The sequence below is a fragment of the Lepisma saccharinum genome, chromosome 10 (assembly GCF_977018435.1).
Source record: "Lepisma saccharinum chromosome 10, izLepSacc3.1, whole genome shotgun sequence".
Classification (NCBI taxonomy): Eukaryota; Metazoa; Arthropoda; class Insecta; order Zygentoma; family Lepismatidae; genus Lepisma; species Lepisma saccharinum.
Genome location: NC_139238.1, coordinates 966,762 through 983,363, shown reverse-complemented (window position 1 = coordinate 983,363; position 16,602 = coordinate 966,762). Strand labels below are relative to the sequence as shown.

At 37.7% G+C, this 16,602-nt stretch overlaps 1 protein-coding gene across 1 annotated transcript in view; it reads right to left on the bottom strand.

Annotated features, from left to right (window-relative positions):
- The window catches only part of LOC145993730 (protein O-mannosyl-transferase TMTC1-like), a 647,925-nt gene that overhangs the window by 79,693 nt on the left and 551,630 nt on the right, over window positions 1–16,602 (bottom strand). Inside the window, exon 11 of the mRNA XM_083129469.1 lies at window positions 7,903–8,046. Coding sequence (XP_082985595.1) covers window positions 7,903–8,046 — 144 coding nt within the window. The remainder of the gene's footprint in view (window positions 1–7,902; window positions 8,047–16,602) is intronic.

Below are 16,602 nucleotides of genomic sequence, written 5' to 3'. Positions count from 1 at the left end.
TATTCAATTTTCACTCTAACGTAAGCATTATAAAGCATCATTAAGCTTCCGACATTTTTGAACTCTTTGCATGTACGCATTATAAATCCCAGAAGTCTGTAAGCCTCGTTTGTTACAAAGTTAACGTGCGCGTGAAATGTAAGTTTAGAATCAAACAGAACTCCTAGATCTTTGATTGTTTCTACCCGTTTTAATTTTTGTTTATTTATGCAATAGTCGTATATTATTGATTGCCTTTAAAAGAATAAACGTAAAAACTGTTTGCTGTAAAATCGCATTTTTTTTTACCTAGGTACTTTCTTTACCAGAACACCCTAGATATATTCCTGTATAAAGTAGCCAATGACAACATCTGAAATGATAGCCTTCAGAAAATTCACTTTCGACTTCCCTCTCGCACGAGAAGCTCATATATTGCTCTATATGACCACTTATATTTTTATATATTTTGTTCTGTTCACAGAATTTCAGTTTCCAAATAACTTGTAAGGTTATATTCCACAATTTAGTTTCATTATTATTGTATTACCTCTGTGTTTTTGTCACTATAATTTAATAAGTAAATTATTAGCACAATTGTTATTTAATGCAAATTGTATATTACGCCATTCATATTTCTAGTGAACTATCTTTATTATGATCTTGGTAATGTAATGGTGGCATCCAATATTGAACACTGTAATTGGCCATGCGCCTGTTGTGTTTCAATGAAATAAATAAATAAATACAGGGTAATTCAAAATTATTGACCAGATTTCAACGCCATCGGTAAGGTCCAGATTCCTGTATTGACTGGGTAGTCTGCAGAACAGAGGACGCTAGTGAGGCACAATCTTGGCTTCTGAGAAGCGAAAAGTTGAGAGCTTCTCGTGCGAGAGGGCAGTCGAAAGTGAATTTTCTGAAGGCTATCATTTCAGATGTTGTCATTGGCTACTTTATACAGGAATATATCTAGGGTGTTCTGGTAAAGAAAGTACCTAGGTAAAAAAATGCGATTTTACAGCAAACAGTTTGTACGTTTATTCTTTTAAAGGCAAACATTACAGACATGACATACGACGCGTTGGACCGTGACTGCATACAATCTTTAGATGTGGCCAATATAAAAATACACTTATAATATTTTATTTAATTAATTCAGTGATACTTAAGAGAAAGCAATAAAAAATTGCAGTATGTGACTTATGTGCCTTTTCCAGAACACCCTATACTCTGTCCCCGGAATCTCCGGAGTAGTAGTGACTCGACAGGGGTCGACGAATGAACACGTGTGTGGGAACAGGATTGCGTGGATGGGGAAGAGCGACTGTGGCTACCAGTCTTTTGCAAGAGCGTGTACTGCTTATCTCCACCCACTAGATTTCTTCCCTTCTCTACCCTTATGTGCGGCCTTGCTCCAGAAATTCCCTCGATAGAGTATATACATGGTCTACCAGTTATTGTCTTGTGAGGGGCGCGAATATTTAACACTTTCAGAAGGATATATTTTTACAGGTGTTATGTGGATGGAACAGAGTTACGAGCAATAGCTATACTCTACTCGGGAATCTCTGGATCAAGACAGCATATAACGATAGAAAAGGGTAGAGAGCAAGTAGGCGGAGCGTAACAGTGCTCGCAAGTGCATTCACTTTTCCCCCTCCACGCAAGCCCGTTCCCTCGCACGTGTTCATTAGGCGTGCCCTCTCGAGTCACTACTAGCGCAGAGACTTGCTTTCGTTCGTTTGTGTTTGTCCACTTTATGCACAGGAAATCTAATCGGGACTGGACCTACAGTTTTAAAGTGGGATCGGAACAACTATGTGCCCGCAACGGGTATCGAACTCGGGACTGCTTGATTATAAGGCGACGACACAATCAGCGGGGAGGACCAACAATAGCTAAGTTACAATTTACAACGGAGTTTGCAATTAGTATCTATTCTTTTGTTTATTGTTGAAACAAACGTGTATCTCTGTGTAATCAACGCTTTTCAAAACAAAGTTCCCGTACGTGTATTGGCTTAAGGACTTCACATCTGCGCAACCATGCGTTTCCTACCCTCTACCCCTTTCGCTCTTGTGATTCGCCTGCTTCCGTCCTCGGGCGAAACCACCTCTGCTCAAATATATGTTGTCAACTGCTACGAAATTAATTTGGCGCTAAGAACTCGAAATCCCGCCATTATGTCCCAGAATCCCAGCTACTGATTTAGCTCCGTCGCACCGAACGATTCAATGCCGTAATTTATTTCATTTGTTCGTTTCCAGCTAGTAATATGACTGCGGCAGTATTGCACAACAATACTGCCCGTGATTGAATTACGCGAAGCTTCAAAAACCGCCGCAAGCCGAAATGTGGATGAATTGCAGATCGTTACGAAAAAAGGGCCTTGATAAATTTGATTACATTTTTTTTCTTTTTTTTTGTCAAAATTTAGCTTTCTTCGTCATGGAAACAAAAATGAAAAGTATTATATTACTGATTAGCTATTTCAATCGTTTTTTTTTCATATTCGGAAAATTTCAATTGGATTCGCTCTATTGTTTTCATCTATGACCCCGTCTCCTCTTATTCTATTTTATTAGAACAGACGAACGAATGGGTAAGATGGGATCGATTCAGTTAGCCTGCTGGTAAAGCATTTGAACACAACTGTACAGATGTGGTCCTTTTTCACGAAAACCTTTAGAGAACACAAGAATATGAGCGATCTACATCTGTAAGGGTCGTACAAGGTCAACACGAAGCCATATGGCCGCAATCACGGTAATTTGTTGTGGTGACATGATCAACACCACGCTCCGAATGCCTTTAGGGCGGAAAGTAACAGTACTGTATACCTCCATTAAGTAGGCCGTGATAGTCTGATTGATTGATTTGGTTTATTTTACTTCGCTTTCTACCATGTTTGGCTAATTTGCGAAGATTAGGATGAGTGATTATGTGATGAATGGATGGACACTTACAAACATACATGCTCAGGCCAGGATTCGAACCCAGGACCCCTGACGCAGTAGCACGATGTGAGAATTTTCCGACAGTCTCCATGCAGCAGTTCTGGGGTTCACCAAACCGTGATCAAAGTGTGTCCTGGTGTAATCTGCGGTGTTAAAGCCACCGAAGTGTGTTGCTCATCACACAACTTGCAGCATCTCCCTACCTCCACAGCCACTGTGTATCTTCAGGGATCAGTAAAATATACTGTAGATAATCTTCTATTTCTTTAGCTCTAACTCCCTGCAAGAGTACAGGGTTAGCCTAAATGATTGATTGATTGATTGATTTAGTTTTATTTTACTTCGCGTTTTGTGCCTCTTGGCTAATTTGCGAAGATGGGGATGAGTGATGAAATGATGAAGTTGATGAATGGACATTCACAAACAACCAAGCCCAACCGGGATTCGAATCCGGGACCCTTGGCGTCGCAGCACGATGTGCTAACCACTCGGCCACAGGGTCGGGCGTTAGCCTAAATGAAATAGACAGTTTAAAAGCTTTATAATTTGAAATTCGTTTGTTACATCAGAAAGCATTTAGTACTATTCTATAAAAGAAGTCTTCAAGTTTACGACCTCCGCTTTTTGTTTGTCTTCGTGACGTCAGTATCACGTGACCACCATTGACTTAAGTCGAGCAGTATGGCCATTAGCCAGGTGCAGAAGGCTTTCTGCGTGATTGAATTTTGCAAAAACAAATTCTGTTCCTATCGTTCAGCGTCGTTTAAGAACACGGTATCGTAAACAACCACCCAGAAGGCAGTCAATCTACGATTGGGACAGGACATTTAAGGAGACTGGTTGTCTGTGCAAGGGAAAAAGTCGTGCTTGAGAAGAACTGGACTATCGCATTGATATCTGCCGTGTTGCAAAAGGGTCACACACAAAACACTTGTAACTTACCAATGTATACTTCAGGACGTACTCTTAACACCATGTGGGGTGTAAGGGGTGCTCCTTCCACGTAGTGCACCCAATAGTCAACCTCACTTTTACGTAGTACACCCTGGACTTCAGACTAACGAGGCTCTGGCGACTAGCCACATGGCCAGTATTATTCTGTGTCGTCCTGTATTTTGTCCTTATTTGTGCTAAGCGCCCTTTTTAGCCTCAGCTTTTAACCAAGGTAAGGAAATTTTAGTTTTCAGACACGCTTTTATTTTTGTTATGATAAGGGGCTGGACCTCGTATAGTGTGACGGGTGCAAAATAGCCTTAGTGGTGACGCACCCAAAACTTGTAATTATAATTTAAAAATCTTACCACCATATACATGTAAGTGTTTCAGCCCTATTATTAAAACTCTTCTTTCTGTAAAACTTTGAAAGTGTCTATATCTTTTACGCTAAACCTGTACAGTATGTTTATTTAAGAATGTATTAATTTCCAGAAGCAAATAAGATAATTAAAATGGCTTCGAAAGCTTTCAGTTTGTAAGCTTGCATTTATTACTGAGAGTTAGTTTCCATTGGAAAATTCCAATATAAATCAGCACTTACAAAATTAATTTAATAATATTAGACAAAGCAAACAAGACGATTCCATTAGACCAAGTTGTTGTCAACTAGTTTAAGCAATATTTTATATTTATCAACAAGCTTAAACATAATCCAAGTAATACTCTCTATGATTGATTGATTGATTGATTTGCTTTATCTTACTTCGCTTCTTGTGTAACTTTTGGCTAATTTGCGAAGATTGAGATGAGTGATGATATGATGAAATTGTATGTACACTCACAAACATCCATGCCCAGGGCGGGATTCGAACCCTAGATCCTGGCGTAGTAGCGCAATGTGCTAACTACTTCGCCACGGGGGCCGGCAATGCTCTCTCTGATAAATCTATAATGTATTTGTTAATATTAAGTTTCAAGGATACACATTAATTAACGATTAAAGTTAAAAAAATAGAAAGCTATTTAAGAGCAAAATTGTTGTGATTAGGGCATTGACTTTTAAAAAGATAATTTACTGGAAGATTGAGAAAATTGAGAACTACTGCTCCATATTCACTGGAGACAGTCCCACTGGCGTCTTCTTGCTCGCATAGACTCATTTTGGAGACATTTTACATTTTACATCTCTACAGGCTTTTCTTCCCATAATCTCAGTTCCCAATCTTTCTTCCTGCAATTATATTGTACTCAGCGCAAGTTATGAAAACTTTGTGCAATGCCATGCACGCTGCTACAACCGGTTCTTCTCTGACCCGTTCGTCATTGCCTTCAGAGAGAAACGATGCTCGCGTGCGAGCGATGAGGTCTGCGCGGAGAAAAACATTTCCTTTTCCAAGAACATATGCACGCACTTAACCTCCATGTCTTACAAACCAGGCGCATATGTAAACACGGCACCCATCATTAGTGACGTACTCAAGGCAATTAAGGAGCGACGCTCGTTGTTTGACGAATCAAAAGTAATTGTTGATAATGACGAACGCTTTGGACATTAATTGGCGTTTAGGTTGCACGGTTATCATCGAGTTAGCGACGAAAGTTGATCCTTAGCTGGAGATAATGGCATGAGCTCCCGCTTATCTTGAAAAGTTAACATTCTGCATACACCACAACGTCAGTCTTCTCTGACGTGTTCTAAGCTGAAATTACATGCTATTTCCACATGCACTGACCTCATTAGCTATTCAAGGTTAGTACAGGTCTTTGCGTTCTTCGGCATGTACATATTCTTGTGTCGTAAACTCGAGATAATGAGAAAGAGAGGAGGTTTCCTTTTACAAAAGTTATTACGCTGTTCTGGTATCACTGTAAAATAAAACTACTGTAATTTTACAGTCGACCCTGTGTGATTTTGAACGGTGCCTTCAAAAGAGGCAATAGACGGTAGTGAACAGACTGACCGACCAGAATTATCGTCATGTGCATCTTTTGGAAATTATAAGCACAATTAAACTGTAAAAGTCTGATTGGAAAAATGATGGAGTGAAACTGATTATACTGCACATGCTCCACTCCATTATTGCCCTATACTGTAACTCGGTAATCTCTGGAGCAAGGCCCGGCATACTGGGAAAAAGCGAGTAGGTGGAACGAAGTAGAACACGCTTATGCAAAGGCTGGTAACTAAATCGCTTTTCCCTTCCATGCAATCCCGTTATCTTGCATGTGGTAGTGGTAATGTCGTCGCCTGTAATCAAGGGGCCTCTGGTTCGATACTTATTCAAGACACAGTGGTTTGGATCCCACTTTAAACTGTAGGTCCAGGCCCGATTAGCCTTTCTGTGCATAAGGTGGACTTATAAACAAAGCTCATTATTTTTGTAAACAGAACAACCCGTGCGGAGTGACCAGAAATCTTAGCGCAGAAAGCCGCGCTGCGAGATGATGCGTTAAATACATTTCCCGGCACCATCTTCCTGCGCGGCAAGTCGATGCGTGTAATACAGCCATAGCATACGTTATTTATGCTCACTAGGTGTTACTGTAAAAAGCGGTTAGTAAAGTAGAATATACGGTCGGTCGATGAAAGAGATTTTACCCTATTATTTTCTAATTTGCGGTTTGGGGTTGCAATTCTCCAATAAAGTTTATTTTTTCCAATTTAATGTGGCTCTATCTGATAACACCATTAAGCCTTGTTTCCATGATACCCAAAATCTCAGTATGCTAAGCAAGGAAGAATTTATTTTATATTAAAACAAACTAAACGTTACGTTTCTAGCTTCTAGCAAGGTCTTCTTCAGACTGTACCAAATACAAATGAAATAATGTACAAAACATGAGTTTTTAGTTCTGTCTGTGCTTTGTTTTTGGTCTCACGTTTGCAGTTTCTGTTAAAATATACAAAATGGCTCCTGTTTCTATATGTATCTAAGACCGCCAATATTACATTTCCTTGAAAGTGTTAACGAACTGTACCCCATCCGAAATCTGGATTCACAACCAAACTTATTGGAAACTAAACCTTTAAATTATAAAAAGTTTTATGTAAGCCATTTCTCTCTCTACTATATTTTGGGCATTGCAGCATATGTTGCACGGCTGCACTTTCCCAACCACATTCACATCCCTTATTGTTCGTTATTCCATCTTCGTTATTCAAATTCTGAATGAATGTTGCCTAGTACATAAATTGCCAGATCTCAGTCTATTAATTAATATAATTACATTTCTTGTACAACTGACATGATGAAACCATGGTTTGTGTGGTTTCAATTCAGCAAATGCTCTGTATGATTCTCCAACTGTTACAAGTTCATGTCGGCACCAATAAAACCACTCATTCAAAATGTTCTTCTTTACTCTAGGGACAACATCAGTATGATACATATAAACCAAAGAAATATAATATTTTTTAAGTTTGCAATATCCAGGTTAGTCTTTAACCAGGCGTTCATAAGAATACGTCATATTATTGAAGTATTTAGTGTTTACACTCTTTGAATGTTAAGAACAGAGAAACTGTTAAATATAACTTGACTGGGCTTTTTGTATTTGAAGCTGCAATATCTACATTGAGTGTGTGTGAGCGTGTGTAGGCATTCTGCTTTTTTAGTTCCATTACAGCACACCAGACGTACCCAAAGTGGCAGAGGTGAACATTTTTTTCTTTTGAGCAATGTAAGAAGTGTCAAATAATCACCCACAACTCCCAATTTAACACCGTTAGATTTCTCCTCTGGGAAACTGAAGAACGACGTGTAGCCCACAAACCCATGGTCAGTTACAACATGAAACATACGATTGACCCTTCCTGTGGAAACCATATCTGCTGTTTGTTGATTTGTCGATCTGTTCTATAGCATTGCAGACAAAGTATTGCTGTCAATGAACATCTATCACTTTAAGGTAGTGTTCCCATTATGAACGTTCAAAGAGTGTAAACACTATATTGGGACACTCTGTATGTTGGTAGGAAATGCATTTATCCCTTGTGCAAGATTCAAGAAACATACAAATGGCTTACCTGTACACCTGTCCCAAGTTGTAGTGTGCATTCACGTGGTTGGGGGAGTGGCGAATGGCCGCCAGGAAGTGGCCCTCCGCCTCCTCCGTCTCGCTCATCAGAGTGCCCAGGTTGTTGTGGGCGCTGGCGTAGCTGGGCCACAGCCTGCGGAGGAAGAGAGAAACGAATGAAAGCTGCGGGGCGATAACTCAGGGTGATGTGTTGTGAGAGGAAGCAAACTGCTTTAGCCAAGGTACGCAATCTCCTTCCCCCATTCCCTCGTGAAATATCTGTCTGCGAAACATCCTGAGCGGCTTTCTGTGTTCGCGGTGGTTAATAGTGCAGCAACGAGCGGAACAACTTTATCCGATTTATTGCAGTGCATCCTCATTAGGCATTATCTTTGTATTTATTGAAACCTTTTCTAGAGCACTCTGAAATTTTCAAGTATGTTAAAATGCAAGGTGGATTCATTTAAATTGCGATATAGATCAAGGTTTAAAGCAGGTGATGTTTTTTTAAAAAAATCAATGATTTAAATCACTTGAAGAAATAATTTTAAAATGATGTAGATATCAGAATCACTTTTGGTGAAAGTACATTAATCCTGTAATCATTTAATGGTGTTTATTAGGCTCTAAGAAAGGAAAAGAAAGGAAACAGAATATGTATATGTACTGATGGGGTGAAGATCATACGAAAGGAAATATAATATGTAAATTGCAAGCACCCTTAAATTTATCTTGATTTAAAATTCAATATTGTTTATAGGCAAAAATGGCAAACAGTTTGTGTAGAATAATATCCAGAATAATAATCATGTTAAACAGTAAATAGTGTCATTATCTTTAAACTGTAAATAAATAAAAATGGCAGCTACTATTTTGCAAGCTATCCTTAAAAAATTGCCAAAATTTCATCTACGTAGACTAAAAAATTTAAGTTACAATTAAACGTATAGCACATCCAGAATGTTGTATCTATATTAGAAAAAAACTACCGAAATTATTATAGTCTCATTAAACACACTCAAACATTTCCATAGTAAATTTATATATACAGCATCAGAAACATAAAAATGTATATTTACATATATATATATATATATATTTATTTATTCTTATTAAACTGTTCAAATATTTTACAGGGCTGTTTACCAGAAAAAGCCTTTCTATAGAAAAACAAATCTATATATATGCTATTAAAAACATACAAGCCATTTTAAGTGTGTTTTTTTAAAAAAATAAAAAATAGATTTAAATTTTAAAAAATCATCAAAAATGATTTTTTAAATAAAAAGCATCATTTTTTATCCACTCTGTTAAAATGTTACTAAAATGTGCGCCAATCGTTTTTCTCCATTCCTCTTGCTGAAAAGTAACACATGTTAAACATGTTGATGTCTCAGGATGTGCTCTCCTTCATTTATAACTCTTTATCCAACCACAGTCCTCTTCAATTTTAGGCTAGCTTGTATTATCTTCTTGATTTGGTAATTCATTGCTTCACTATACATATATTTTTTTTCGTTTGTTGTGTAAATTTACTCTATCTCTAACATGTTTTACTTTCCCTTTCGTTATGAAGACAGACATGTCTACTTAGAGTTTTGTAATTTCAAGAATTTTAATTGTTATTTGCAATCATTGTCAATTAGAAATGAATAAAAAGAAATATACCTTATTTATAGCGAGGTTTATACTACTGAAAGCAGCTTACGAGACCTTTTTACGACAGCTTTTGCACTATAATAATACAAAAATAGTTAGGGAGAGGTACATGAATACTAACTTACTAAATGAAGATACATTAAATCACACAGAAAAGAAACATGCAAATTAACCTGAGGCTAGGATATATGAAAATTTAAAAACCTTATAACATGCAGTTTATCTTAAAATTACACTATTAAAGTATTTGCTTCACAACGTATGCATTGCAATTACAGATGAATGTAAGAAACTTTATAAACATGTTTTTATTTCAGGTAGAGGGAATTCACTTTAAACACATTGATTTCAATAGGTTAGGTGCTTCGGATCTTCCTACTAAAGCGTTCTCCACAAAAGATATAATGCTTTTCTCTCTTCTTACTTATAGGTTGTCTATGTTTACTATTTTAAAAATTTTAGGTCTAAAATAAGTATATAAGTATAAGCTGTATATCTAATATTTAACTTTGTCATTACCTAGCGCCCTTGAACTTGTATTGAAGGTTGTATATGAATGGTTACTTTGATTTCCGTTGTTGAAGTAATGGATCAACTTAGTCACATGATCTCGAGTAGCGCACACATACACATACATATTCACACAGAGAACTCCATTGCAGAAGTTAGGTCACATGTTATATTTGTTTTGTATTAGATGCGTTACTGTTAAAAACTCTTCACATTATATCCAGTATAGATTAATAATAATAACTTTAAAATGTTTCTTAAAATGTGGTTTCATTCTTATAACCTATACATATATCCTAGTTTTATGGGTTATACAGTAGTATGTGGCTTATCCTAAGCAGTCCATGTTATTTGCCATACCTTTTCAAAAAATAATCTAGTCAGCTTAGAATTCACTTCTGTGCATACTAACAACGGGAGAGAATATGCATAAACATTCATGGAAAGTCTAATTGTTGTATTTGAATTATAAAATATTATCTATAGTGTTATTTGGTGAATGGAGGGATTTTGTATAGGATCACTGCATACGATTCAAGCCATGCTATCAATAAAATGATTTTGAGAAATATTCTATAAACTGTCACCCTTCTGTCTGATGCTTTAAAACGTAGTTTGTCAGACATATTTTTATAATGAAAATAGACAATACAATTTATAACATAAATAAAAAAAGTTTTCAAACAATTGTATATCTAACTATGTGCCTCCACCGGGAATCGAACCCGGGACAAGGCTACGACGCTACTACTGCGCCATCGGGAAGGCACATGCACAAAATTGTAAGCCAGCAAATTTAGTACATAGCACGACATTAGGCTTATACATAAATAAACGCCACACTTTCAAATAATTACCGAAATACGTTCAGCATATATAAGTGAATAAACTCTCGTCAAAATTAAAAAATCCACCCATTCAGAAAAAAAACATGTCTCTGCTTATGTAAATTCATCAACAGTTTTCTGTGAGATTGAATTCGTTCAGAGTTCGCTGTGAGATAAATCCTCGAAGAGAAGAATAACGCGGACAGTATGATGAACAATATCGGATGTTATGTAGATCCAATTCCGAAGGAAACCGACTTTAAAATTCAGCAGAACTCTTCACTCGAACAAAAAAGGAAGCCTGAGCCCGTCAAACAACAATCCCGCCTTTTCACTTCGTAGTAGGAATCGCATTTTTGCATTATTCACAATTGGAACCCTTATTTACAACACAGTAACCCCGAGACACATTTAATTTATTTTTCATTTATATGAAAATAATACAGGCAAGGGAATTGAATTCGAAAGCAGAGCCGTTTCCGTGAGCCGTGACGTGGACGGAGAGAGCAAATCTGTTCCCCCGCATTCAGTATTTGGAATTACACATGTTTTCCCTTGTCTTATAGGAACTGCCGTTTGGGCGTAGCGCCAAAGATCGTTGTCATGACAAATCTTGCTTAAAATGCATGAGCGAGCCGAGAGAATAAATATAGGAGGGGTCCAGGGACGAAATAATGCTGTCCTTTTCTCTTGCAGATGTCGCTAGGAGCTAGAGAGCGCCAGTTTTTTTTTTCCCGCGCGCTGGAGAAAGCGACAAAGGGGCGGGTTGGGCCGCTTTGGAGGAAAGCGTGGGTGGGTTTCGTACTGTGAGGAAAAACTAGAGGAGAAAAAGAGATGATGATGAGATTCTTCGAAGAGAAGACGATGCCACGAGGAAGGAATCACTTCGTGTAATCTTTCAGGAAGCCCCGCGTGAGCATAAAGAGAACGGCGCCATATCCTGTCCCTAACAGCCAATGATGGCGTCGTGAGGTCATTTCACCCGCCCCACACGGTGCGAGAGGTGAGTGGCGCAGAAGTTGTACCGACTATTATCGGACCGAACCTCAATTTCCACAAGCACCTTCAGATAAGGGAATATATATAGAGCTAACCTTGCGATCATCGGAAGTTCCTGTGGAGCATTAGGAGGCACGAAGCGTTCCTGCTGTTATCCAGCATCGGCATCCATTAACCCAACCTACTCTCTTTGTTCATTAATCTTTCAAAGCATCAACCGCAACAACTGAATAGGAAGAGTTTAAAACTAATATTCAGGGCTAGCATAAATGATGCTCCCTTATTTGAAACATACATTACTCATGTGCAATGGAATCCGGTTTTACAAAGTTGGCGCGGATGGACAGATAAGCTTAAATAGTTTTTTGGTCTATCTAGCAACCACTGTTCACCGCCAGGAGCGACATTGGAGAAAATGTCTTCCACAGAAGACAGGAGAGGATATGTTGTTTAGTTTTAAGTGCGCTTTTGTGCACATGTAGGCTAATCGTAATTGACCCCAAAGTTTGAAGTGCATTCCGAATCATTTTGTGTTCCTACAGGGTATTGAACCCAAGACCCATTGATTATAAGGCGACGACTTTACTATTTATTATTTATTTATTAGCTCCTTGTTTTAAATGGTGGAGTTAAGGCAGTACAAAGCCTTTTCTTCCACTCAACTATTACGTCACCAGAGAAGCAAAAGACGAGTGCTTGATAAAGCGATACATCCAACCTGTAGTCGAATTCCTGTCAGACACGTCACACATTGAATCATATCACAATCAGTGGTTGCCCTGATATCAAACATGCTCTACGACACGGGTGATTTTGCGAGGAGCTGTGTAAACCCCTGAGCAGCTCCACTGTTTCCTCCTCTATTTGCGATCGACCACTCTATTTACTTTTTTCTACAGATCATCCATCCCTTACTTACATTCGAAGTACCATTTACTTAATTTGATTTATTTTACTTCGTTTTTCCGCCACATTTGGTTAATCGTGAGAGGATATATGGTGAGAAGATGAGATTTATGAAGGGACAATCACGAACACACAGGGACGACACAACATGTAATTCCAGACGCCAGATCCTCGCTAATCTGCAAAATGCACTCCAGGATGTTCTACGTGGAGGGGAAATTGATATTTGGGTGTCTTAAGAGATGATTTGTTAATTAAGGGCGTTGAAGTAACATGATAACTCTAAACTGAAGAAGTGCTTTTTAAGGAGTCACCTACATTATGGGTTAAAATGTCTCATTTGACCGCCAGAAGAAACTTTGCTTGACCCTCTCCCCTAGAAAACAATCCTGTGGACGTTCAGTTTTAGACACAATGAATACAGCTATTATACACAGTCAGAGTAGAGAACTGTGGCACCTATATGTCCAAATCAAACGTGCACAATCACGTCACATTATTCTCACTAAAAATCGTATGTTCACGTATCTAATAAAAACTCTATATTTTCATTTCATTTTTGCCTCACTGCAACCCTTTGAGCTAATATTCATAGCTGGTTGGGTTTTAATGTCAAGTTCCAGTGAATCCAAAGTTTTCAGTCCACTGGGTTTTGGTAAAAAACATTGCGAACATATATGCTAATAGAGCATTGACTGGGGCACAAAAAGCAGACTGGTAACCAGAGCGAGGGGCTTTCTAGTCTCCAAGTTTACTGAATAGAGCCAAAAAAGAGAGTCAAGAGGAGAGGAAATGAAAAAGCACTTCGCAGTTGTTGAAAAATGAAGTTAGGAAACTTTCCAGTGCCCGAGTACTCATAAACCATTACAAAATTTCCGCGAGACTGAGTGATCACGATTCATTCTTCCGGGAGTGCACGAACATCTCCGGAAGTGTAAGGGGTCCTCTTCAGTGCATAAATGCACCCTTGCAAAAAAGAAAAAAAAAAGAAAAAAAGATTTCCATACAAGATAAAGCATTTGCAGTGCTCTACTTTGCAATTGCCAAATTCTCATCTCTACGTTTCTTCTTTTTTTGCTCTCTCTCTCTCTCTTCGGAATTCTTCAAACAGATGCTATTCGGGCAAATAGCCCCGTGTTTCATCAAGTTGAATTTCCAGTTCTCTCTGATGTGGAGCAATTTTCGTCGCGATATGAGGCGGAAAGTTTTGCGGCTAAAAGGGAGGGGGGTTCATTCATCAACTTTCCCTTCGCTCTTTGATCTCGTTTTAATGGAGTGGGACCCCGATGCATCTGCTTTTGGTTGGTGGCCGATATCTCGCTGGAACTGCGAAACGCTCCGACGGAATTCGGAGAAAAACAAACAGGATGTTTTTTTCCTCTCTCGACAGTGTAAACTGCTTCCTCATTATTTGTTTCTGGTTCCGGGAGACGTCGTTCAGGTGGGTATATAGAAGGATTTGTCCCCTTCGGCCCATAATGGTTGGAGAAGTGTAAATTGAGGCTGTATGGACTTCTCCTGTTTTTCCGTTGTTTGTCTGTCATTCCGTACGTTACTTTAATAGTTTTGTTTTAGGTAATTATTGATGAAATGTCTGTCTCGAAATGCATCATATCTAGGCTGATGCACTTTGATGAATCATCACAGCTGATGCATTTCAGTATGTCACAACCAACATCTGCTGATGAAAATACCCTTTGATAGTTGTTTACACGTATTTGGTACACCGAAAGTCCATCATTAGCAGATCAAAGAAAAAAGAGTAAAGTGCTCCCCTGTGCTTTGCACAAGGTGGATTGGATTAAGTCAAGTTGATTTAAATCGGGTTATTTAAAAAAAATCACTGATTTAAATCACTTTAAATAAATAATTTATAGAAAAATGTACATAAGGATTGTGTAGTTATCAGAATCACTTTTGGTGAAAGTACATAATCTCGTAATCATTTAATGGTGTTTATTAGGCTATAAGAAAGGAAAATAAAGGAAATCAAATATATGTTCCGATATTGTTAAGTTCAGACGAAAGAAAATGTAAACACAGGATTTCTCTTGACTTAAAATTCAATAATTTTTATACGTAAAACTAGCAAATATTTTGGTGTAGAAAAATATACAAAATACTAATGTTAAACCATAAATAGTGTTATTATTAGGGCTCGGAAGTTGAAGACCTATAAATTTCCAAAAAAGACCTATAAAAAGACCTAAGCATATAAAAAAAGGACGTATAAATGTGATCCAAATTAATGAATAACTTCAGTTTTAATTACATATTTAATGAATATGCGCGGCACCTCTTTACCTGACTTGAGATCTTTGCAGGCGCATGCTGTCTGGTCGTACACACCGTGCTGAAAGATTCAAAACAAGAGAAGTTGCCACTTAAAGCGCGACCTTCCAGACAAGTTACGGTTAAAGGACCTTGTACCGTACTTGCTTCAGTCGTCCAAAATGTTTTTCTCTCGTTTCAGGGATGGTTCAAATATATTTCTTTCTCTCTTTATTTTATTTCTTTGCTACAGAAAGGATGTTTAAGAGGTGATGAGCTGATGATGATTCGAATTGAGAATGGGCAGTAAAAACGTAGTCGAAAGAAGGTGAAGTTGCCAAAAAAGCCGTTAAGACCTAAAAAAGGCTAAAAAAGGACCAATAAGCCAAATAACGCCGAAAAAGTTAAAAAGGACAAATAAAACCCACATTTTCTGGCCTAGAATGACCCCAAATGAACATATTTTATGTTGGGCTCGTCTTCGGACACTAGGAAAAAAAGAATATTTCCTCAACTTCCGAGCCCTTGTTTTTATCATTAAACTGTAAATTAACATGGTAGCTGAAAATTTTCAAAGTATCATAAAAAAAAAGTCTCCAAAATTCAGGTACAAAGACTATAAAAATATTTAAGTTAATATTTTAAGTTACAATTATGAAGTACATCCAGAACGTTTTATTTTCACTCGAAGAAAAGTTACTGAAGATTCTATAGTCTCATTAGCACATTCAACATTCATTTACACAATAGGTAGGGGATGCGGGGGCTAGTTGCAACAGGGGTAGGTTGCAACACTGTTAATATCTTCTCAACGTGAAGAGTTACGAGAACAAACTTGCTCTTCACGCATGTGCATTTTGTGGAGGAAGAAACGTTCTAATTGTTGGTGACCGCGAGCTGATACCAGTTACAGGAAATAAGAATTGTTGTTTTCAGACTAGGTGAGTAAAATTTGAAGAATTTATTTTGAAGTGGCTGGCGACTAGGACAAGTAACTGTCGTCGACTATGTTGCTATTAATGATACACATGTACTTTCACCTGGAAAAGAATAACATCCATGTTTACAATGATATTCGTGTTGAAGACATTTTCGTCCTTTTGTTAAGTAAAGTGGGTAAGGGGTAAGTTGCAACAGGCATATGAAGATGATGGAAGGGAGTGGGTGCAGTGTGTAGAGTGCAACGGCTGGGTACATTTCAAGAAATATGCGAAAGAAGATGCGTTTTATGTCTGTCATCATTGTTTCTCAGATTAAAGAAAGTGTTTCTTTTGTTGTATACTCCTTTATCTAGCGTACATTTATAAACTACAAATATGCTAAATTTAGGTCTAGGCCTACTTGAAGTTTAAAATATTGTTACAATGTCAGCATATGTTGAACAGTTTCTAACATAATATTCATGTTGTTTTTTGTATCATTTGTTAAATAAATTAAGATTTCGTTCTTACTTTCATTTATGTTTCCAAGTATTGCAACAAAAGTTAGGTGTTTGAAAATTTTAAATTTCCAATAAAAGTACATGAGTGTCGAGGTTC